This window comes from Nicotiana tabacum, chromosome 22 (assembly GCF_000715075.1).
Source record: "Nicotiana tabacum cultivar K326 chromosome 22, ASM71507v2, whole genome shotgun sequence".
Lineage (NCBI taxonomy): Eukaryota > Viridiplantae > Streptophyta > Magnoliopsida > Solanales > Solanaceae > Nicotiana > Nicotiana tabacum.
In genome coordinates this window covers 102,502,997-102,526,590 of record NC_134101.1, presented here as the reverse complement: position 1 = coordinate 102,526,590, position 23,594 = coordinate 102,502,997, and the positions used below count along the sequence as shown (strand labels likewise).

At 35.1% G+C, this 23,594-nt stretch overlaps 1 protein-coding gene across 1 annotated transcript in view; it reads left to right on the top strand.

Moving 5' to 3' along the window:
* LOC142176002 (intermembrane lipid transfer protein VPS13-like) overlaps nt 1–22,343 on the top strand; it is a 36,267-nt gene extending 13,924 nt beyond the window's left edge. The window contains exons 2-10 of the mRNA XM_075243026.1: nt 2,671–2,748; nt 3,873–3,985; nt 4,570–4,683; nt 7,616–7,709; nt 14,011–14,054; nt 14,203–14,271; nt 21,071–21,129; nt 21,955–22,147; nt 22,299–22,343. Of these exons, the coding sequence (XP_075099127.1) occupies nt 2,671–2,748; nt 3,873–3,985; nt 4,570–4,683; nt 7,616–7,709; nt 14,011–14,054; nt 14,203–14,271; nt 21,071–21,129; nt 21,955–22,147; nt 22,299–22,343 (809 nt within the window). The remainder of the gene's footprint in view (nt 1–2,670; nt 2,749–3,872; nt 3,986–4,569; nt 4,684–7,615; nt 7,710–14,010; nt 14,055–14,202; nt 14,272–21,070; nt 21,130–21,954; nt 22,148–22,298) is intronic.
* Nucleotides 22,344–23,594: the final 1,251 nt, after the last annotated feature.

Below are 23,594 nucleotides of genomic sequence, written 5' to 3'. Positions count from 1 at the left end.
TTAATAGAGATTTTATTATTGGGTATATCGTATCGACAAATAAGATAAAAATTTAAATTTATGAAAGCAATACGATCTAATAGAATCAAACAAGCCTGATCATAATTTAATTTAATTAATATTATTTTCATATTGACTGTGCATCACGCGGGTACGACTACTAATTAATTAGTATTGAAGTAAATCACAGTTCTTTAAAACCATAAATCAAATTTAGAGGTAAACATATCTGAAGCATTCTTGCATCACAAATGCGCCATAGATTTAATTTGTCAAGATTTGCGCTCGTTATAGAGAACAACTCTTATTTTAATTGCCAACTTAGTGGTTCGTGAAATGCTTTACATTCTACCGTTACCCAAAACTAATTTACTTCGCTAAGAGATTTAGGGGTCGTTTGGTAGGATGCATTAGATAAAATAATGCATGCATTAGCTTTGCGTATTAATAATACCTTATTTGGTAGATATTTTGAATCTATGCATTAGTTATGCAAGCATTAGTTATATATTTTATTTGGTATTATCTTATGCATAACTAATGCATAGAAAATCATGGTATTAGCAATGCAATGGATTTTAATGCATGCATCAGCTTAGTTAAAGATAAAATTGTCCTTCAAAATTTATGATTTATTAAAATATGCTTGTTATTATATTAATGCAAGTTTAAATAATCCAAATTGTGAAAAATAAAATTATTCCCTAGTAAATAAATAAATACTTAGCATATTTCTTTTTTATAAATAAATATTTAGTTCTATATTACAATATAGGTAGACAAATCAAATAATTTTTTAAACTTTTTCATATAAAAATATTTCTCAACATATGTTTCTTTTAAAAAGTTAGAGTGATGGAGTGGTTTTGAGGGCATTTTTGTAAACAAATAATTCTTTTAGAAATTGTGCAATGCTTTAATACATCAAACCAAACAATAGATAAGAAATATGTCAGCATAACTAATACCAGCATAACTAATGCAAGCATAACTAATACCATCATTATTAATACACCCTTACCAGCATTATTCTTATGCACCCTACCAAATGACCCATTATATTCTAATTGAAGAAACTAACCCATTAATAAAACAACAAAAAAGATATTAAGAGCCCGTTTGGCTTGGCTGATTTAGAGTAGCTGATAAGCATTAGGTGCTGAAAAGCACTTTTAAGTGCTAAGCTGATTTAAAAAATAAGTAGTTATGCGTTTGGATAAAAGTGCTTAAATTAATAATAAGCAGCTGAAGAACCGGATATACGAAGAATTTTGTTTTAAAAAGAAAGTATTTTAGGGATAGAATAGTAATGATCAAATTTAAAGTGCTTATAAGCTGAAATTTGATAAGTTGGGGGAGACCAACTTATTGCTTTTGGCTTATAAGCACTTTTAATTTTACCAAACGCGTAGATAAGCCAAAAAGTGTTTATAAGCAGTTAGCCAAAACACCTTCTAACTTGATTATTGAAACTAGATATCAAATTTCATCTTTCCTGCAGGTTTTTGCTGTTCTCCTTCATTCACTCCCTCTGATTCCCCCCCTTTTCCCGTCCTCTCAAAAAAGAAAAAAAAACCTTTCTCTCTCTCTAACATGGGCTGGCCTTGCATATGAGGAATCTAGTGATATGGGTTGAATCTGTGAGGTTTTGAACACAAAAAAGAAAGAGAAATTTTTGGAGAAGGTGTGTTGCTGGTTTGATGTTGGACGACTAATTAGTCAATTGTTTCTATTTTTTGAAGAGCTTGCTGGAAATTATCGAAATTAAAAAAATGAAGAAGAAGCAATGCACATGAGAAAAAGAAAGCTCCGTTAGAAAGTGATGGAAAAGTTAACGGAAGGATGTTCTCGGTTAAGTTCGAAAAACTTAAGGGATGTTTTCAATTAAGTGGGTTATTATGAGGATGTAGTGAAAGTTGAGGTGAAACAATAGGGATGGAAAAGGTCAAAAACTCCATTTGTGTCTTTCTCCCATAATTTTTTTTATATTTGACGAAAACGTTTCCAATTCAAAGTCCCAAACAAAATACCGTCTCGACATCAGAATTCTTTCTCCGGCAAAAGTATCTTTGATTCCTTTCTCTGTCTACTGTGCAATAATAGCTTTTCTTTCCCATGCCATAGAAATCCTATTCAGTTATAGTGAATTGGTTTGCAGTGCGCGGGTATGCTCCCACAGCTTAGAACATCATTCTTTTTATAGTATACGGTTTTTGATTTGTGAGTTTGTAGGATGTTTGAAGGGCTCATTAGGCAACTGATATTGGGTTATATATTAAGGACATCCAAAAGGAGCAGCTGAAAATCACCTTATGGAATGGTAAGTACTCAACTGAACATTCCACTCTACCGTCTGCTTATTGTTATTCACCGCAATTTTTTTCCTTTTATATTGTTTATATTAATACAAAGTGCTAACCTGTCTTGGAGAAAAAAATTGAGAAAATTCAAAGAAATTATTATGTAGATGATAATGGAATCTAGTGAAAAGACCAATATAGTAGTGGTAATGCGTCAAGTGATAAAATTTAGTTGAAGGACTGTCATTCTTCCAGTATATGCATCTTTTACTAATTTCTTTTTTTTTTCTCTTTTATTTTTGCCATTATCATGTCTCTAGTAGATTTGGTTATAAGTGGTAGAAAGTGAGTTTTAATGTGTGTAATGCAGAAGAAATATTATTAGAAGATGTGGAACTTATTCTCGAGGCTTCCAATTATCTCCAGTTGCCACTTGATTTGAAGCAAGGTAAAAGTTCTGAACCTTGTAGTCCTGCTACTTCAAAGGGTCCAACATATTTTCCCTCTATTGGGGTTATGATAATCAATGATAAAAAAACCGGCTTAATCTATTTGTAGCTTTATGTCTATGTTCGTACATTCAACATGAGATTCCAAACTTTTATTCCCACTTTGCGTTGAATAAAGTGATTGACATCCTTCCATCTCTTCGCACAAAGGCAACAAATTAGTGTTACTTGTGCTTTTTCTGAATACCTTGTCCTATATTCATCCTATTACCTTCATTCTTGACTTTTTATTAATGTCAAATGTTTAAACTTTATTCACTGTTGTAGCCTGCTCATCTGATATATTCCCCCATCAAGTACTATCCACTTCTTCTTAGTAACTTTTTACAGTTATTCAATGTAGCTCTTTGTAAGGTGTTCACTTGTCCGCCCTCACCAATTTTTGATATTAGTTGGTATTACTTAGTTATATTTAAGTCTTGTGAAGTAATATAGCAAACATTAGAAAAGTTTAACTTTGGCTGATATGGTTAGTGTGCTTACATATAATCTTAATTTTTTCTGGTAATGAAAAGAAACTAGATTGAGTTAAATTTCGGATTCAGGGCACCCGAGGGTGTGACCAAGTGGTCAATAAAACGGGGAATAACCATGAGGTCTCAGGTTCAAAACCCAATAGAGACAAAAAATACTAGGTTGTTTCTTCCCATCTAGGAAGAGTTACCCGATGCTTGTGCTGGTGGGAGATAGCAGGTAACCGGTAAAATTAATTGAGGTGCACGCGAGAAGGCCCTGACACCAAAAAGAGTCGGATTCAGGAATTCTTGTCATTATTCTGATTCCACTAAATGCATGCCGGATAGCTTTTGTTGAATTAATGGGATGTCAGCTAGATTTTAACAGAAATCGAAGTTTATTGTTCACAGAATTCGAAGTTTATTGTTCCTTTGACTTTGGTTTCTTTCTACTTTTCCCGTTTGCTTCCTTCGAGTTTGATGCTTCTTGATGACTTTGTAACATTATGGCCATTTTGTACTTATAAACAATCTATAAGCTTGTTTCTCAGACATTGTATATCTAAGTTTTCTTTTCTTGAGAAGATCCTATTTGTTTGCTTTTGTAGGTCATGTTGGTAAGTTGAGTATTAAAATTCCGTGGAAAAAGCTTGGATGGGATCCTGTCATAATCAGTTTAGAGGATATATTAGTGTGTGCATCTCAGTGGGACGAGAAAGAGGTATTATGCCATAATTCATTGTTACCAAATCTTTTTGTTTATCTTAAGAAAATTCAACATCAGTAATGATGAGTAAAAAAGAAAAAAAGGGCAGCCCGGTGCACTAAGCTTCTGCTATGTGCGGGGAACATCGAGTATTCAATAATTATCAAAAAATAAAATTGAACCAGAAGATAGAATCAAGCTGGCTCGGAAGATCGACATGTAATTGGTTCGATTTGGTTTAGTATGAACTATAGAACGAACCAAACCAACATGACAATAGTGTGTGTGTGTGTGTATATATATATATATATATATTAAAAATTTATGTAATTTTTTCTTAAAAAGCTGTCTAGATGTATTCATAATCTTTACTCAGGATAACAACCAAAAAGTTCCCCTAAAGATTAGCCCCTCCGATTGCCCACGGGGTAACAACCTCTGATGCCTCATACCATTCTGACAGGATGGGGCTTGCTCATCGACATACTTTATTATGAGGTTGTAGAAGTGCGACAACCTTAGACTGAATCTACATAAACAACCTAAAGGCATGGTCTAATATGAAAGTAGAATAATGATTAATATAATTATATAAAAAGGCTACGAAAAAGGCGAAGCTAGCTGTTACGACGGCAAAGACCAGAACATTTGAATGCCTGTATGCAGAACTTGGGGGCAAAGGCAGTGACAAAAGATTGTTCAAGTTAGCCAAGGTTCGAGAGAGAAGGCTCGGGACCTAGACCAAGTGAGTTGCATCAAAGACGAGGATGGCATTGTACTGGTGGAAGAGGCATGCATTAGGTCTATGTGGCAGTCATACTTCAACAAACTCTTGAACGAGGATAAAGATAGGAACATTGTGCTTGGCGAGTTGGAAAAATCAGAGAAACAACGAGATTTTAGGTTTTGTAGGCATTTAAGGTTGAGAAGGTAATGCGAAAGATGAGTAGAGGCAAGGCGACTGGGCCAGACGAGATCCCGGTAGAATTTTGGAAGGCCGTGGAATGGGTAGGCTTGGAGTGGCTTACTGGATTGTTCAAAGTCTTAAAGGCCCCTTCTTGTTCTTTCTCCCATATAAAACCCTTATCTTTTTTAATCACCTCAATCAAATGATCAGTCGTTGTGTTAAATCCCTTCACAAATCTCCTGTCAAAACTTGCTAAACTCAGAAAGCTCCTAACCTCTTAAACATTCTTAGGGGTTGACCAATTTATTATAACCTTCACCTTAGTTAGCTTCTATGCCTATCCCATTTACTACAAACCTTAACACAACCCTTGAAAGCCTTAGTACTTCATTCTCATCTTGAAAGAATTTAAAGCCCCTAAATCTGCATCCTTCCCTCCGATGCATTAAAAGGGATAGGATTCATATAGACAATCATTTATTAACATAAATTGATAAGCTTGACGCAAAAGCCGAAAAAGAAATAATAGTAACTTTGTCTGGGGCATCTAACATTTAATCGTCGGGTCATGCTAATTCCATACTGAGAAGCATGTGCCCATCACTCCAACAATAGCATCGAAGATGACCTACAATAATTAGATCTCTTCAAATCTGCTTGAATTAGGATCTACAGATCAATTTATATAGAATGTCCATAAAATTGTGAGTTGAATTAGTTAATAGAATGTACCAACTTCTGTATCTCAAAGTTAATAACTAATGGAAGAGATAAGTTGGTAAAGAAAGAAACTGTAACAATACCTTCTGCATATATCTTGTTGTAGTGTTCTGATAGTGCTGATTATTGCTGAGTATTTGTGAAAGTGAAATCTTGGAGCTCCAAGTGCATAACACTTATTCTATTGGTAAGCTCCTATGGAGGCTGTTGAGTTGTCCCACATCGGTCCTTGCTCTCCTTATATGGTCTTGGGCAATCCTCACCTCATTAGCTAGCTTTTGGGGTTGTTAGGTCCAAGGTCTTCAGTGAGAAAATTATCGTTGATGACTCAAGATTGATTTGTGTTATCTTCTCAGTGGTAAGTGTTGTGCAAAAACCAACTCTACCATCTTGTTTAGAAAAGTACGACGACAAAACCCTAGTGAATTGCTATGATAGAAAGTCGCGCGCCTCCACGTGCTGCCAGATTCTCACATGGTATCAGAGCCAGACCTATCCCAATTATTGTTACCGATGTTGGGTCCCCATTTATGTTATCCACGCTCCAATTTGCATGCTTGGGCGTGGGGGGGGGGGGTGTTGAGTTGTCCCACATCGGTTCTTGGTCTCCTTATATGGTCTTGGGCAATCCTCACCTCATAAGCTAGCTTTAGGGGTTAAGTTAGGCCCAATGTCCATTTATCAAAGGCTATTTGTTCAGGGGGCTGCTTTTGGCGTTATTCTGATTGGGAATAACTTTCATACAGGAAAGAAGTCTATGTCAATTGGTTTGTCGTGATTGGAGGCTGATTGTTGAGAATAACCTCTTATTGCGTTGTGATCTAACACATGATTTGTTGCAGTTCTGACATTGACCATCTTTAGTTACTCATTAGCTATATTGGTGAAATATATATTTTTTAGCTAATGTTTTTGAGAGTTTTTGTTGTGCTTGAAGGCTGATTGTTGAGGAATCACCTCATTGCATTGTGATTAGATAGGGGATTTGTTGCATTGACCGACACCAATTGGTTAATATCATACATAGTTCAGCTCACATTTGTGCAAAAATTGCTTGAAGAACAATGGCATCTGATTTCCACCTACTTATTTTGGTGCTTTTGATGAAAATGAATCTCACAGCCTTTTAAAGGAATTTAACTCTCATTTGCAGTCCATATTTTGCATGCTTTGTTCTGGTGGGGTAGAAATCTAGACCAGATCAGGAGAAGATATCATTGTACGATGTTGGAGCCTCTTGATACGGTTTTTGTTAGCTATTAATGAAAGATGGCGTGCTTTCATCTTAGGCCCCTTTATCCCTAAGCCGGCGTATATTAAACTATTTCCATGGAATTGTCTAGAGATTTCAGAAAATTCTGACAAGGCTAGCTTTATAAGTGAGATGATATGTGTATTAGTGTGCTAATATTCATATATTGTTGTTAGATTTACACGCTTTTACAGATATGTTATTTTTCTCATTTGACTGAGAACATGCTTTATGGAAGGCCGATAAACTTGATACTCTTTCCACTTCAATTTATGTGAACTAGTTTGGCTCGATATGGAGTTTATGAAATAAGGAAGACATTTGAAGTTTGTGGAGGTAAAACCTTAAAGGGTAAAAGCTTTGTATGGCTTTCAATTTGTGTCTATAAAAACTTCTCATTAAGGGTAAAATGTGCAAAGAGGAAAATTTAAAGTTAAATTGTTTGCAGATATAGAAAGATGTCTTTTTTTTAAATGGATTAATAAGGAAAGTGTGTCACATAAATGAAAATGGAAGGAGTATTTTATTAATTTTGATTGCTTGAATAAATTGATAATTATTCACTCTATCTTAATCAGCCAACACGAAAGTAGTTGAGATAATTTCTTGGAGGTGCACTTTCTTTTGTTTAACCATCTTGCTAAAATAGCCTGACATATACATAAATATGCATGTACATGAAAAGTTACAACTTTAGTTCCCTATCTCTCTTCTCTTTTTTTTTTCTGAAAGTATTGATGCAATTTTTTGCTCATGCTTATGACAGTGGAGGATGGATGAAGTAGAAAGAAGAGAATTTGCTGGGAAAAAGGCCAAACTTGCTGCTGCAGAACTTGCAAAATTATCAAGACGAGTATGTGGTGAGTTCTTTACATCTTATATTTGAAAGACTTTGACTGATTACTTTAGTTGAAATGTATATCGAAGCAAAGAGACTTTTGAGACTAGAATATTCTGACAGTGCCATTCTACTGGAATGTATAAACATAAAAGAGAAGAGGTCTTGATTAACTGTTGGTAAGTTCACAAGGAAAAACTCCACAATAATGCAATAACTAAAACCGTTCGACTAGAATGTATAAACATAAAAGAGAAGAGGTCTCGATCAACTGTTGGTAAGTTATTCACAAGGAAAAACTCCACAATCATACAATAACTAAAACCGTTCGACCACATTGCTCATGGTATGATATGTACGAAGTGATGAAAATGGTCAGCATGACTACTTATTATCTAGATTTAAGAATTGAAATTCTCTACATTGACGAGAAAGGCATTTGAATCAATTTCTTTTCACTTTTTTAAATGGAGGATCTAAAAGAATTGATCTTTCTTTTCATTATCTCCGAACAACTAACTGAAATAAGTTTTTTTTCACGTAAAAGAATGAGAGGAGAACAATTAAAAAGAGTTGAGCTCTCATTGACTCCACATTCAAGTGATCAAGTCCTTGCTTCTCGGGTCCGTAGCATTAGCAGGAGCTACTGGCCATTTTATCTCCATGATCATTAATCTCATGTCCTCTCTTAGGCTCAACAACTTCATAACTATCATAATAGCCATCAAGATTATCACAATCACCAATTTCATCAATCATCGTAGGCATCACTAAGAGCAGTATGAATGAGATTGTGGAGTATTACTTTCTTGCACCTTTCCATGGTGTGATCCATTTCTCAACTTTCTACTAGTTTTCCTCCTCAAGTATGATTCATTAGGATGAGCAAACAAGTCATAAGTTGATATTTTTTTCTCCTCCACAAAGATCTACTACTATGTATGACATATTTTACAATTCCACTCATTACTTTTCTTGAACCTGCAAAAAGCAATTTGGAACAAAAAAAAGTAGATCAGTGGATAAAAGGACCTCACAAGCACTCTCTTTACTTGTATCACTAAAATTGTAGTACTCAACCCTCGTGTATACTTTGTATCAAGGATTTTTACATGTCACACACTCATGCCTTCTACGAATCAAGGGATGGTCCTTAGTCTTTTCCAGGAACCAACAACTCAAATGCTCAAAGCACGTTCGAAGTATTGGGTCCAGAATGGAGTTTAGGTTAAAAGAACAAAAAGGACAATAAAACTATTGCCTCTGTCGCAATTTTAGTGGCATACTTTCCTTCTGCCATGTGAAGCGGAACCTTGGCGCAGTTGGTAAAGTTGTTGTATTGTCACCGGGAGGTCAGGGGTTCGAGCCATGGAAACAGCCTCTTGCACAAATGTAGGGTAAGGCTGTGTAAAATAGATGTTGTGGTCAGGCCCTTTTCCGGACCCCGCGCATAGCGGGAGCTTAGTGCACTGGATTGCCCTTAACCTTCCTTCTTACATTTTCCCCAAAAGGATGTCATGCTTCCTTTTTTTGAAATAAATTAACTTTAAACTTTTCATTTTATCCTTGATGATAAGAATTATAGCCACTCAAATGTCTATGCCTTTTTTTAGGCCACAAATTTCAAAAGTCATTTTTTTTAAACCCTTGCCCGTTCAAACACCGCCACATAAATTCAGATGGAGCATGTAATCTGGGTAGGTAGGTAACATACAATTAGTCAATAAAAAGAGAAGGTAAAAGGCGCACAAGGAATAGACTTAAATAAGTATGAACGAATACTTATTGTATCTAGCAAGAAGTATAAGATCCATTGTTTGGAATTGATTAAAAAAGCTATAACATTCAGAAACAATCCCAAACTAATTCTAACTCAAAAACACACACAAAATCAACTTGCGGTTGCAGGGTAAAAGAAAAATACATTTGCATTTATTAGTGATGCATTCATACCCCAAGTAGACTTTTGAAATTTGAGGACTTAGGATAAATATGCTTTTGCATCATACATAGATTCAGTCACATTTAATATAAAATTTGCAGAAAAAACTTTTCCTCAAAATATTTTCTGCATTATTCTTCAACCCCAAATTTGATTTTGATTACTTCCATTTAAAAACTAGGTTTACCACCACCATATTTCAACGACCAACATATGAATGAAATTCATGGTTGTTTGGGCCCTACATTGATCTTGGTTTTTCATAATAAAGAAAAAAAGACAAAGGGTGTGATATAGACAGTCTTAATGCTTAGTGGTTGCTTCCATATCTTGAACCTATGACCTATAGGTCATACGAAGAGAACTTCACCGTTGCTCCAAGGCTCCTTCTGGTTTTTTCATAATTATGAGAAAGCACAGGAGAAAAAATATATTATTAATATTAGTTACTTAATATAACATATTATATGGCTTTTTGGTACTGTCCCTTCTTGTCTATATTTTCATTAATATGGTGCTTATGCTTTACTGAGCCGAGGGTCTATTGGAAACAACCTCTCTATCCTAACAAGGTAGGGGTAAGGTCTGCGTACACACTACCCTCCCCAGACTCTACAGTGTGGGATATTACCGGTTATGTTGTTGTTGTAGTTACTCAATATAACACAAGAGGTCCTATTTATAGCTATAGTCTACAAAGTATATATTACTCCCATTCCAATGTGGGACTACACAAAACTAACACTCCCCCTCAAGCCGGTGCATGCACATCATATGGATAGAGCTTGTTACACATGTAACTAATACCAGAACCAGTAAGAGACTTAGTAAAAATATTTGCTAGTTGATCATTCGACTTTACAAACTTTGTAACAATATCTCCTGAAAATATTTTTTCTTTGACAAAGTGACAGTCGATCTCAATGTGTTTAGGCCTCTCATGGAACACCAGATTTGACGCAATATGAAGAGCAACTTGGTTATCACACATCAGTTCTATCTTGCTGATTTCTCCAAACTTTAACTCCTTGAGCAACTACTTGACCCAAACTAACTCACACGTTGCCATAGCCATGGCCCGATATTCGGTTTCGGCGCTAGATCGAGCAACTACATTCTGTTTTTTTCTCTTCCACGAGACCAAATTACCTCCTACTAGAACATAATATCCGGACGTAGAACGTCTATTCGAAGGTAATCTTGCCCAATCAGCATCTGTGTACCCAACAATCTGCTTGTGGCATCGATCCTCGAATAGTAATCCTTTGCCTGGAGCTGACTTTATATACCGAAGAATGCGAACAACTGCGTCTACAGTGACTATCATAGGGAGAATCCATAAATTGACTTACAACACTCACTAGAAAAAGAAATGTTCGGTCTAATCACGGTGAGGTAATTCAATTTGCCAACCAACCTCCTATATCTCGTAGGATCTCTAAGAGGCTTCCCCTGTCCAGGCAGAAGGTTAGCATTCGAATCCATAGGAGAGTCAATAGGTCTGCAACCCATCATTCCAGTCTCCTCAAGAATGTCTAAAGCATACTTCCGCTGTGAAATAACAATACCTGAGCTAGACAGAGTGACCTCAATACCTAGAAAATACTTCAATCTGCCCAAATCTTTAGTTTGGAAGTGCTGAAAGAGATGCTGCTTCAGATTAGTAATACCATCCTGATCATTGCCATTAATAACAATATCATCAACATAAACTACTAGATAAATACACAGATTAGGAGCAAAATGTCAATAAAACACAGATTGATCAGCCTCACTACGAGTCATGCTAAACTCCTGAATAATTATGTTGAACTTACCAAACCAAGCTCGAGGGGACTGTTTCAAAACCTGCACAATCTGCATACACAACCACTAAACTCCCCTTAAGCAACAAAATTAGGTGGTTGCTCCATATAAATTTCCTCCTCAAGATCACCGTGGAGAAAAGCATTCTTAACGTCTAATTGATAAAGAGGCCAATGACTTACAATAACCATGGACAAAAAGAGACGAACATATGCTATTTTAGACACAAAAGAGAAAGTATCACTATAATCAAGCCCAAAAATCTGAGTATATCCTTTTGCAACAAGACGAGCCTTAAGCCAATCAACCTGGCCATCCGGGCTGACTTTGACCGCATAAACCCAACGACAACCAACAATAGACTTACCTGCAGGAAGAGGAACAAGCTCCCAAGTGCCACTCGCATGTAAAGCAGACATCTCGTCAATCATAGCCTATCGCCATCCTGGATTAGATAGTGCCTCACCTGTAGACTTAGGGATAGAAATAGTGGACAAAGAAGATATAAAAGTATAATGAGGTGACAACAGATGATGATAACTTAAATCGACATAGTGGGGATTAGGATTAAGTGTGGATCGTACACCTTGCGGAGTGCAATTTGTTGACTAAGAGGAGACAAGTCTGCAGTAGGTGTAGAATCTGATGTAGGACGTGAATCACCTAGGCCTGATGTTGGATGTGGACGACGATGGTAAGTCAAGAGTGACGAAGCTGCAGAAGGTTGAACCGGATTTTGTGGAGGAAAGAGCTGTAGGTGGTGGAGGAATATGAATGGGAGATAGTGACTGAATCTCCAAAAGATGAAACTGGTAGTATTTCAAAAATATCTAAGTGATTACCTGGACCTGTGAAGTAAGATTGGGTTTCAAAGAAGGTAACATCAGCAGACATAAGGTACCGCTGTAGGTCAGGAGAATAGTATCGATACCCCTTTTGTGTTCTCAAGTAACCCAGAAATACGCACTTAAGAGCACGATGAGCTAACTTATCTGTTCCTGGAGTATGGTTGTGAACAAAACAAGTGCTTCCAAAGATACACTTGGTTCTGGATAGCTAAAGAGAGAACAAAAGGTAAGTGGGGAAACATGACAGAGAATGGAACTTGGTTCTGGATTGCTGAAGATGTTATATGATTAATAAGATAGCAAGATGTAAGAACTGCATCCCCCAAAAATGCAACAGAGCATGAGATTGTATGAGTAGGGTACGAGCAGTTTCAATAAGATGTCCATTCTTTCTTTCAGCTACCCCATAAGATATAGGTTATCGTGTATCGACTAATCGGTTATTGATCATTATCGGTTCAGTTATCGATTTACCCAATAAGATAACTCAATCTATAGTTAAGCAAAAAAGAGAAGACAATTCACTAGAGTTAAGCAAAAAAGAGAGGAATTCACATATAATTCTAAAAGATTTCAATAAACACCCAAATGCTCGTATATAAAAAGAATTAAACCCAAAACAGTGACCCAAAAAATCAATGGATAAATACTTATCAAATTGTAGCAATTCCCACAAAATATTCTAAGGCATTAGTTGCCTCCTCCGATATGATAACAAACAAGAGTTTTTATAATTTTTATTTCACATAATACCTGCACTTCCACAAGCGTTGAAGCCCTCAAACAATCTAAGATAAACTGGATGTTGTTTGTCAAATGCCTAACCTGGAAAAAGAAACTGGTAGTAGGTATAAGTTTCACAACGTGAGCTCACAATATTAAGAAACGAAAATAAAAAATAAAAATCTTTAACAATCAAAAATCCCTATATGAAGATGAATTTTGTTATAGAAATTAAAAGCCTAATATATAAGACTAAAGATTTACACTAGAAGTAACTAGTAATGTTTATGAAGAATGAAGATGAAGCAATTGAAGACGGGAGAATGCGGCTGAGAAAGAATTGGAAAGAATGAAGTGAAGCCCTAGCATATGTATATACTTAATGGTAAAGTAGTAATTTTATTAATTCTTATTGGGTTATCGGTTAACCCATTAACAAAATTGGCAAATCGAGGTCCGACCGATAACCTAATAGTGAAAAATTCTAAACCGTTATCGAACCGTTAACCCAATAACTTGATACCGATAACCCAATAAATAATTAACGGTTTGGGTTATTGGTTTTACCCGATATATGCCCAGCCCTAATGTCCAGGACTAGCTTAGTATGTGGCTATTTCTATTATTAAAAGCTTAATTTACTGATCAAAAGGAAAGATGGTGGCATCTGAGTGTAGTATTCAGTTTGCTGCAGCAAAATAACCATAAGCTTGGTGAGTCCTCTTAGGACTAGGGGCCACTTAGATTTTTTTTAACTTTACGGTTAGATGATTGAGGACAAAACTTAGGCTACTTTCTTTTTCCTAATTTTATCTCACTGCAGAATGTCTATTATGTTCATATTTAGTGCAATTGTTTTTGGTTTAATGTTTCATGTTAAGCTTGTATTTCCTACACTGACCTTAGTTTGTTTTCTCATAGTAAAGGTTAACACTTTGATTGTCTGTACGTTTAATTTCTATCTTCTTTTGTGGACTTCTTAAAGAATCTTTTGGTTTTTGCAGATAGTCGGGCTGGAAACTCATTTACGTCATACATTACTGCAAAGGTTGTATTATATATTTGTTGAATGCGCTGACTGGACCAGCTGGGATCTTTCTTTTTTCCAAATTTCTTTGGCTTCATTGTGATATTTAGTTGTGTACCCATTGGCTTTTATTCTTCCTCTAATACTTTTTCTTGATTTCCTTCTTCAGGTCCTTGACAACATCCAGTTGTCCATCAGAAATGTTCATATTCTTTATCGTGACATGTTGACCTCTTCGGTATAGTTCTACCCAATTGTATTTGAGATTGTTTATTTTCCTTGTGTACTCATTTTGCTTTCTGTTCGAAGTCGTGAGCTGGGCTATTCTTTTGGTCTTTAACTTTCAGAATTTTGCAATCCTTTAGTACTAGTTTTTTCTCCGGGCTCCTCCCTTATCTTATTGTCCTTCATGTCCCTTGTTTGTCAAATGCACCTAATATCTGGGATGAAGAACATAAATTTGGCCACAAAAGGAGTTACTAGAAATAAAAGAGTTGGGAAGACACATCTATGAGTTTCTCAAGGAAAGAAGCCTTTTATATGCTTTCAATGTGAGGTCGACTTTAATTAAGGGAGATGGTTTACAGCTTATGTCAAAGAACTAGCTAGATTTTGTAGGCAGATGTGCGATATGAATTCCAACCTTATATTTTCTTAGGGAATTCTTTTTGCATGTTATAATGTTTATTGATCCCTTTTGTCTGTTTTTAACATTGCAAAATTCCAGTTCAGAGTTATAGATCTCTTTTTTGCATGTCATTCTGCCTACTAGTTCTCTTATCTCTACAACTCTTGCCCTGAACAAATGTGGTCTTTCGAGGCTTTTAAGTAAGTCATTGAAGGAACTGAGTCATAATCAATAAATGGTGGGTTTTAAATAAGTTATTTAAAAGAAGTCATTTCTTGATGAGTTAAGTTGATTACTGCTCAATAAAAAAGAGTCAGATCCTATAGTTTCTTCTCTCCTTGCTATAGAGCTTTTGCTTTGTCAATTTCTTCTCAGTATATGACCCAAAATTCGAGGGAAGCTTTTCTCGATCCTAAACGGAAGGAAGCTATAATTAAAGAAATGAAGGCCGCGCCAAAAATGAGACTTGGGAACTTGTCACTTCACCACCAGATGAGAAGTTGGTTTGCTGCAAATGAGTCTTCACTGTGAAACACAAAGCTAGTGGCTAGATTCAAAGATTCAAAGCAAGAATTGTGGCTAAAGATCCATTCGGAATTATAAAGTGGACTATCAAGAAACATTTCCTTATTGCTAAAATGAACACAATTAGAATTCTTTTGTCTTGTGCAGCTAATATTGATTAGGACTTACAATAGTTTGATGTGAAGAATGCATTTTTTCATACAGACTTAGAAGAAGAGGTGTGTATGGAAATTCTTTCTGGATTTGATACTGAACAGAATTATGGAAAGTATATAGACCGAAGAAAGCCTTATACGAATTGAAGCAAAACCCTAAAACTTGGCTTGACAGACTTTGCAAAGAAATGATATCCTTTGGACACCCACAAAGCAATGGTAATCGTACTCTCTTCATAAGACAATCAAAGCGGTAAAGTCACTCTTCTCATATTTTATATTGATGACATTGTAATTATGGGAGATGACAAAGATGAGATTATTTGCTTGAAGAAGTTGTATGCACAGAAGTTAAAGATCAAATATCTTTGAAAATTGCAGTACTTTTTGGGAATTGAGGTTGTCAGATAAAAAAATGAATCTTTATTTCTTAAAGAAAGTATATTGTAGATCAACTGAAAGAAATTGATATGACAGGTTGCAAACCAGTAGAATCAAATATTAAAAGCAATTACAAGTTACAAACAAGAGTTGAAGAGTATGTTGAAAAGGAGAGATATAAGAGGTTAGATTTTTGTTTTTTGTTTTTTTGAGAAGGTAACATAGTTGTGTATTAATACTAACAACACAAAGGGTGTGTAGTCCTCCTTGTTTACAAGGAAGAAGAGAGGGAAAGGAACTCTTTATCCTTTGTCTTCTCATAAGGATTCTAGCACATCAAAAATAGATTCAGGATCTTCTCCATATTCTTGCTTACACAAAAAATAAAACACCAAACATTTCATTTTCAGTTTCTGAATGTTAGTGGACTTATATTCAAAGCATGTTTGATTTCTTACATCCCAGATTGTACCAAATGCAAGCAGGGACAATCCTTCATCTATCTTTATAACTAGAAGAGATACCCCCTCTATTCCAACAAGCTAGAACCTCAAGTGTTCTCCTCAGCATAGCCCACCTGATACCCCTCAAGTTGATGAATATCCTTCATCACTGAGTAGTCCAGTTGCAATGTCAGTTTCCATCGCCAGCACCCAATTTAGTTGTTTAAAAGGTTGAACTCCTTGTAGGCAACCAGGATAATTTAACTGAGAACTCTTCCTTGCCTATGCCATTGCCACATTATACAGTCTTTACTAGTTGAGGTCCCTTTGAACTATTCCAGCGCATTATAGAATTCTATTACTCTGTCAATCTCTCAGTCATTAAATAGTATTCCAACTTTGATTTGCCCAAGCCTCCCCAACCTTTGCTCCTTGCGACTTATTTAGAGAATGTATGTCTAAAAAAAGTTAATCCAAAGATCCTTGACCTAGCCAATTGTCTTGCCAGAAAGATATCTTCATTCCATCTCCAACTCTAAATTTGCACTTGTGCACTAGTTTGGGCTACAAATTCCTGATAGATTTCCATAAGCTGACCCTATAAAGATTATTAACTGCTTTGGTTGTCCATTCTCCTTCAATCCCATATTTTTCCTTATAACATCTCTCCATAGTGACTAGCCTTTTGCTACAAATGTCAATAAGCATATCATTATCAAGCTCTGATTCTGAGCTTTCAAATTCTTGATTTCAAGACCCCCTTCCTTCTTGCAAGCTAAGTTAGATTCTCATTTAACCAGATGAATTTTCTTTATATCACTATTACCTAGCCAAAAAAAGTTTTCTTTTAAAGCATCCGTCCTTTTCATTGCATTAACAGGAATGGAAAATAAAGACATCATAAAGTAGGCATAGCATCTAGAACCGAATTAATCTATCCCCATGGATAGATACTGATTTTACCAGTTAGATAGCTTCTTATCTTATTTTTCTAGCACCTCATTTCATATCCCCTTTGATTTATTCTTGACCCCCAAAGGCATCTACCTCTTATGAAGGCCATCTACTGTGAATCCACTAGTTTATTCACCACTTTCTCGAGTCTTTTTGTTAAAAGTTTTGAGAAGATTTTGTATACACTACCAATTAGACTGATAGGCATAAAATCTCTCAAACTCCTCTGCTCCCACCTTCTTAGGTATCAATGCCACAAAGGTAGCATTGCAACCTTTTTTTCAAAGACTCCTTGTGCATGGAAATTCTGCACAACAGCTACTACATCAGTGCGTACCACATCCCAACAATGGCTAAAGAAAGCCATAGAATATCCATCAGGTCCATCCTTGCACATGCCTTAACACTATTCCATATCTCTGTTCTTCAAATGGACTTTGCAATATTTGATTTTCCTTTGGAGTAATAATAGGACAGGTCCTAACATTAACATGTAGCCTCCACCCCTCTACTTCTATATATAGTTACTGGTAGAAAGTGAGTATTTCTCTCGTGATGTCTATAGTGTTGACCAAAGTTGGTCCTTCAACTATTAGCTAGTCAAAGTTGTTGTCTCTTCTGCGAGCATTGGCCATTTTATGAAAGAATTTTGTTTTCCTGTCATCTTGTTTCAACCAAAGAACCCTAGATCTTTGTTTCCAAACCACCTTTTCATGTTTTGCAATTTCCTAAAATTCCATAGACAAGACAACTCTTGTACATATTCTTCTTCATTCAGACTGCTTTAATCTTGTATTTCCTCCAATTCTACAAGTGGATTAAGGATACTCGCTTTCTCTAATTTCAAGTTTCCTTGAGTAGATTTACTCAATTCCTTAAGCTTCTCCTTCAAAGCTTTCAGTTTAAAGGCTAGAATAAAGTCGGGTCTTCATTCACTGATAAAAGAATACCATCATCCTCTTATTCTATCTTCGAAACCACTAGTATATAGCTATGAATTTTAAAATTTAAAATAAGACTTAACAGGTTCCCTATTTCCATATTAGATCATCAGAGGAGTATGATCATATTGTGAATCTGTGAAGTTTTGATTGTTTGATGTTTCTGAAACTTCATTCCAATCCACTGAAACCAAAAACTTGTCAATCTAGTTGCAATACCATGCCTATCACCTTTTCTCTAAGTGAATGTTCCTCCTGAAAGATTATGATCCACCAATTTCATGTCCCCAACAAAGTCTGAGAACTCAGTCATTGACCTGTTAGTTCTGTTGCAGTTTTTCTTTTTCAATGGGAATCTAATTGAATTGAATATCCACATACCGCCCATGGCCTAGAAAAACAAAACCCTAGCTCCAGCCACTCCTGATCAGACTTTTTCACTTTCTTTTCATTTATCTCTCCCACACTAGACCAGATATAGCTTGTTCAATCAGTTTGGTAAGTCCATGATCCCCGAAATTCTCATATGCAAGTTGTCTTTCACATTTTCCATATCTGAAGTCTTTGCTAGGAAAAATTCTCCTTTTCACCAAACATGGTCACTTCCAGGTAGAAGCCTATACAGATGCGGTTTGGGCTGGATGTACAAATGACAGAAGATTTACGTTTGGTTACTGTACACTTATAAGAGGGCAAAATTAGTTATTTGGAGAAATAAAAAACAAAGTGTATTTGCTAGACTAAGTTCCGAGGTAGAATATAGAGCTATGTCCCGGTGTGTTAGTAAACTTCTGTGGCTTCTAAAGCTATTATAGGAATTGAGATTGTCTGGAAAAGGAAAACTTTCCTTGTATTGTGATAGCAAGGCTGCAATCAGTATAGTTCATAATCCTGCTCAGCATGACCAGTGTTCTAAAAGGTGGAGGCGCGAGACACAGTTTCTTACTTAGTACGAGGCCACGCGTAAGGTCCTAGACATGGGGCGTAAGCCTCGGGACATGGGGCATAAGCCCCATGGATCTTTAAATTTTTTAATTTATAAATCAACAAAATAACTTAATAACACGAGAACTATAGAAATCATTAAATTTTTAAGAAAATTAAAAAAGATTAAAGAAACTCATAAAAAATAAAATATCTAGCATGTTTTTACAAGTATAAACAATGCAATAGTGTTTAAGTTATTATGAGATACAAATCAACTATAATGTCTTAATTGTTGAACATTTTAAAAACTACAATTTCCTAATTTTTTTATCAAACTATACATTATACCTCCCTAAAAGTAAATAATCAATAAACTGAATCAATATTATAATTTAAAACATCACTCTTTCATGAATAAATACAAAATTGCTTTCAAATAGCAAAACAATAAAAGAATGATAATCTTGAGAGATATAAGACTGAGACATGAAAATTAATAGCAAGTGAAAATATAAACCAACTATCTATTCTTAAAATAGGTTCAATGATATTCACCTTGACGATACTCTCAATTAGTAAATCTGCAATACCATGACTCGTTATTTAAATTACTCTCAATCTTCATGCTTCTATAGATGAAAATAGAACATTTATCACTTATTTGTTGAAGAATTTTGATGGTCAACAAAACTAATTACATAATTCGACACATGATTTGCATAGGAACTATTAGGCGAGCCTTAGGCGTTGGGTGTTTGGTGTGTGTAAGCACAGTCGGGCGCTTGAGGCGTAAGCATCACAAAACTAAGCTCCACATGTGAGCCTCAGGGCGTTTTGCTAATCTTGAGTCCCAAGAAAGCCTTTTAAAATATTGATCATGACAAAATGAAACATATTGAAATTGATCGACACTTCATCAAAGAAAAGATTACAACGGTTTCTTGACTTTGCTTCATGTGTCATAAGAGAAACAACTAGTTGTGCTTACTAAAGGTCTCAACAAACGATCCTTTCACACACTAGTTTTTAAGTTGGGGATGTGTGACATCTTTGCACAAACTTGAGGGAGAGCATTGATTGTAGGAGGAATTTTAGGCTTGATAATATGAATATTGTTTCCCGAATCAACGTAACAATTTTGATTTGATTTAATTAGACTTTATTCTCTTTCCTTAATTAGTCATAAGAACCTTGTATAAGTAGCATGTTCTTGGGATGTAAATATACACACAGAAAAACAAGTCTTTTCTTCTTCTTGAGATCTTCAGTTAGCTCATCTATAAGTTGGATAAACAAGTAGGGGCTCAAAATCGATCTCTGGTATAAACACACGATTATAGGAACTCTTTGTATCTCTTACTACTAGATTCTCATCATAGTGATGGCTCATTCATATATATATATATATATATATATATATATATATATATATATATATATATATGCATTGCAAGATTAGCTTCAATTCCTTTTTTCTCCATTTATATATACTGAAATCTTTTCTATATCTTGGAACATTTGAATGCTTAATGATTCATGGAAGAATTAAATGAAGCAAGAAGTGCTCGTTTCATCTAAATCTAAGATCATGTCTAATAATGTGTGGAAAATACAAATGGAGATTCAAATCAAGTAACCTTTCATGCTTTTTAGGTTAGTCTAACCGACATGTACAAGAGTAAAGCCGATTCGTCATTGCATAAGAACCCATACAAGTCAAAGGAAACGGGAGGTCAGAAAAGGGGGGAAAAAAGGATACTATGGCAATCAAAATAACCAGATCAGTCAGAAGTTGCAAATTTTAGCAAAATTAACCTCCTAAGATCCTTAAGAAAATGTATATTAGCCTTTATGTGTCGGTAGAAAATATAATGAATTTCTAGTACATTTCTTTTTTTTTTCTATGATTTTTTTTTCTGGATTATATTGGCCTGAGATGAGTTTAAATGGAGTAACATAGTTAGTGAGGATTCATATAGCCGATTCCAACCTGTTTGGGATTGGGATTGAGACACAGTTGTTGTCGTTGTTATGTATATTAACCTTAATGTTCCAAGCAATTACTTGTTTCCTTTTTTGTCAGGCAGTAACTGTGTTTGGTATGAAGCTGTCAAGTTTAACAATTATGAGGCAGCTAGTTAGGTATGACTCTTATTGGTGTTGTATCTTTTCCATGTTCTCTTCATGCAGTCACTTACATTGATGAATTTGCTATGCTTGAAAAATATATTGTTCTTTCTTTAACAGTGTAAACTCATATTTCTCATGCATGAGATAGTCTATTTAATGGAAGGAGAATTTTGTGTTCCTCCTTGGAACTGGAATTCTTTAATAATGCTTAAAAGGCGGGTATGATATTATAGGAGTATTACTGTATTAGGCCCTTCATACAATGCCAACAATTATTTGGTCAATGTTTCTATCAGTCTGCGCATATCTAGAGTCAGGCTTCAGTGTGCTAGAGTAGTTTTATAAATTTGCTTCCAGATTGCAATGGGTTGGGAAATTCTGTACGGTTCTGTATTTGACATGTACTAAAAGGAGAATTTGTCATTATCTAATATACTAGTCAATCTTATTAGAAGCTAAACAAATTATTTTTATGATGGTATACTTTGAAGTCGCGGAGATAATTTTTTTTTTCCTTTTCCAAAAACATTTTTTGTCTGTCTAACAAATGGCAGTTACGGGTGTTTCTCAATCAATAAAAATCACAATATGTGCTTCATTTGTCTACCCTAATAGGCTTACATCACACCCCTAAGGGTGCAATCCTTCCCCGGATCCTGTGTGAACGTGGGCTGCTTTGTGCACCGGGCTGCCCTTTTACAATATGTGCTTCATTTGTGCAAGAGTTATTTCCGCAAATATAGGCTGCAAATACTTCTGCAAAGCATTCTTTGGTTTTTAAGAATCAACACCTGCACCATTTGTGTCGTTTACCTTACTTGTCCTTTGCCCATTTAGTGGGAAAATGAGAGATGGGCGTGTCAACAAACTTGTTGAAATAAAAGGATTGGAACTCTACTGTAGTACCTACCAAAGTACTGATGAGGTGATGAGAGACTATGCAGTGGATTCTAACAGTAAGGGCAGAGAATTGGAAGCAAATGATGACAAATATATGTTGGTCCCACTAGATGTATCTTTGTCTCTTTCGGTATGTGAACCTGATACTCAACCTTTGTTCTGTTGTTAGTTGTCTATTGCTTTTGTGTTTTAAATTAAAACAAAAAAAGAGAGGTCATACTTGTCTTTAATAATCACCACTTTCTAAAATGAGTTACTTTATTGCTTTCTTTGTTATATAGGTTAAAAGTAAACGGGAGTCCGGAATCAAAATGTGGTTCTTTTGAATTCAAAGTACACAAATAGGTGGTAAAAAAAAAATTACATTTTTATGTATAGTGCCACAATACCTGACGCTATATATTAACGGTAACGGCACCACTAATGTATAGCGCCAGATATTGTGGTGCTATACTGTAAAAGCTGACATGGCGCAGGTATAGCGCCATAATAACTGGCGTTATACCCCTTTTTTAAAATTCCATCCGTCTTCTTCATCGTTTCTTCCTCCATTATTTAACCCTTCTCTTCTCTTCTTGCCCCCTACCCGTTGCTGCCCTCCATTTAAAAAAAAAAAATTCTGGGTCCCCCGGCACATAAAACTTGAAGAACGTAGGTCCCACATTCGAGTAAAGCTTCGTGTTATTGTTGATTCACACTTCCGGGGTCAAAATTTTAATTTTTTTGCTTTTCGAAAATTCTAAATCGAGGTATTTCGATTTATTTTAAGTTGAAACATTTATAATAATGCATATTATTTGATTTGTATGTGTTCTATTTCGATTTGTGTTTTTTTTTTCGAAACTAGCATGTTAAATTTATCCGGATTTAATATTAGTGTTTTCTAAAAAAAATAAATTTGTAAAATAAATTTGTCTGTTAATATCCTGATTTATATATGTGTGTTTTCATGCCGTTTTGTGTTTTATTTGCAATTAATTTATTTGTTGTTTATGTTTAGTTTAGATTATTTTTTAGCGTAGTAAAATCTAGACCTTTTTAGCGTAGTTAAACATAGACCCTTTTAGAGTAGTAAAATTTAGAGCCTTGTAGCGTAGTAATGTGTAGTATTTTAGCTTAGAATTCCTTTTGTTTATGTATCTTATACTGGTTGTTGAAAATGCAAACTTTGTACAATTAAGTTAATAATTGTATCAACACACATAATTAGTAATTTGTACAATTAAGTTATTAAAAATATGAATTTAAACTATAAAAAGACACATAATTATTAATGATAGTTTGGTGCCATTGGGCCTCAAAATATCGAGCCCGGAACCTCCGGACCTATAGGTATATATATATATATATAATTTATACAATTAAGTTATTAAAAATATGAATTTAAATTATAAAAACAAACACATAATTATTAATGATAGTTTGGTGTCACTAGGCCTCAAAATATCGAGCCCAGAACCCAAAGGTATGTATTATTATTATATATATATATATATATATATATAATTTGCACAATTAAGTTATTAAAAAATATGAATTTACAGTTGACGACATGGACGCGACTATACATCCTGGCC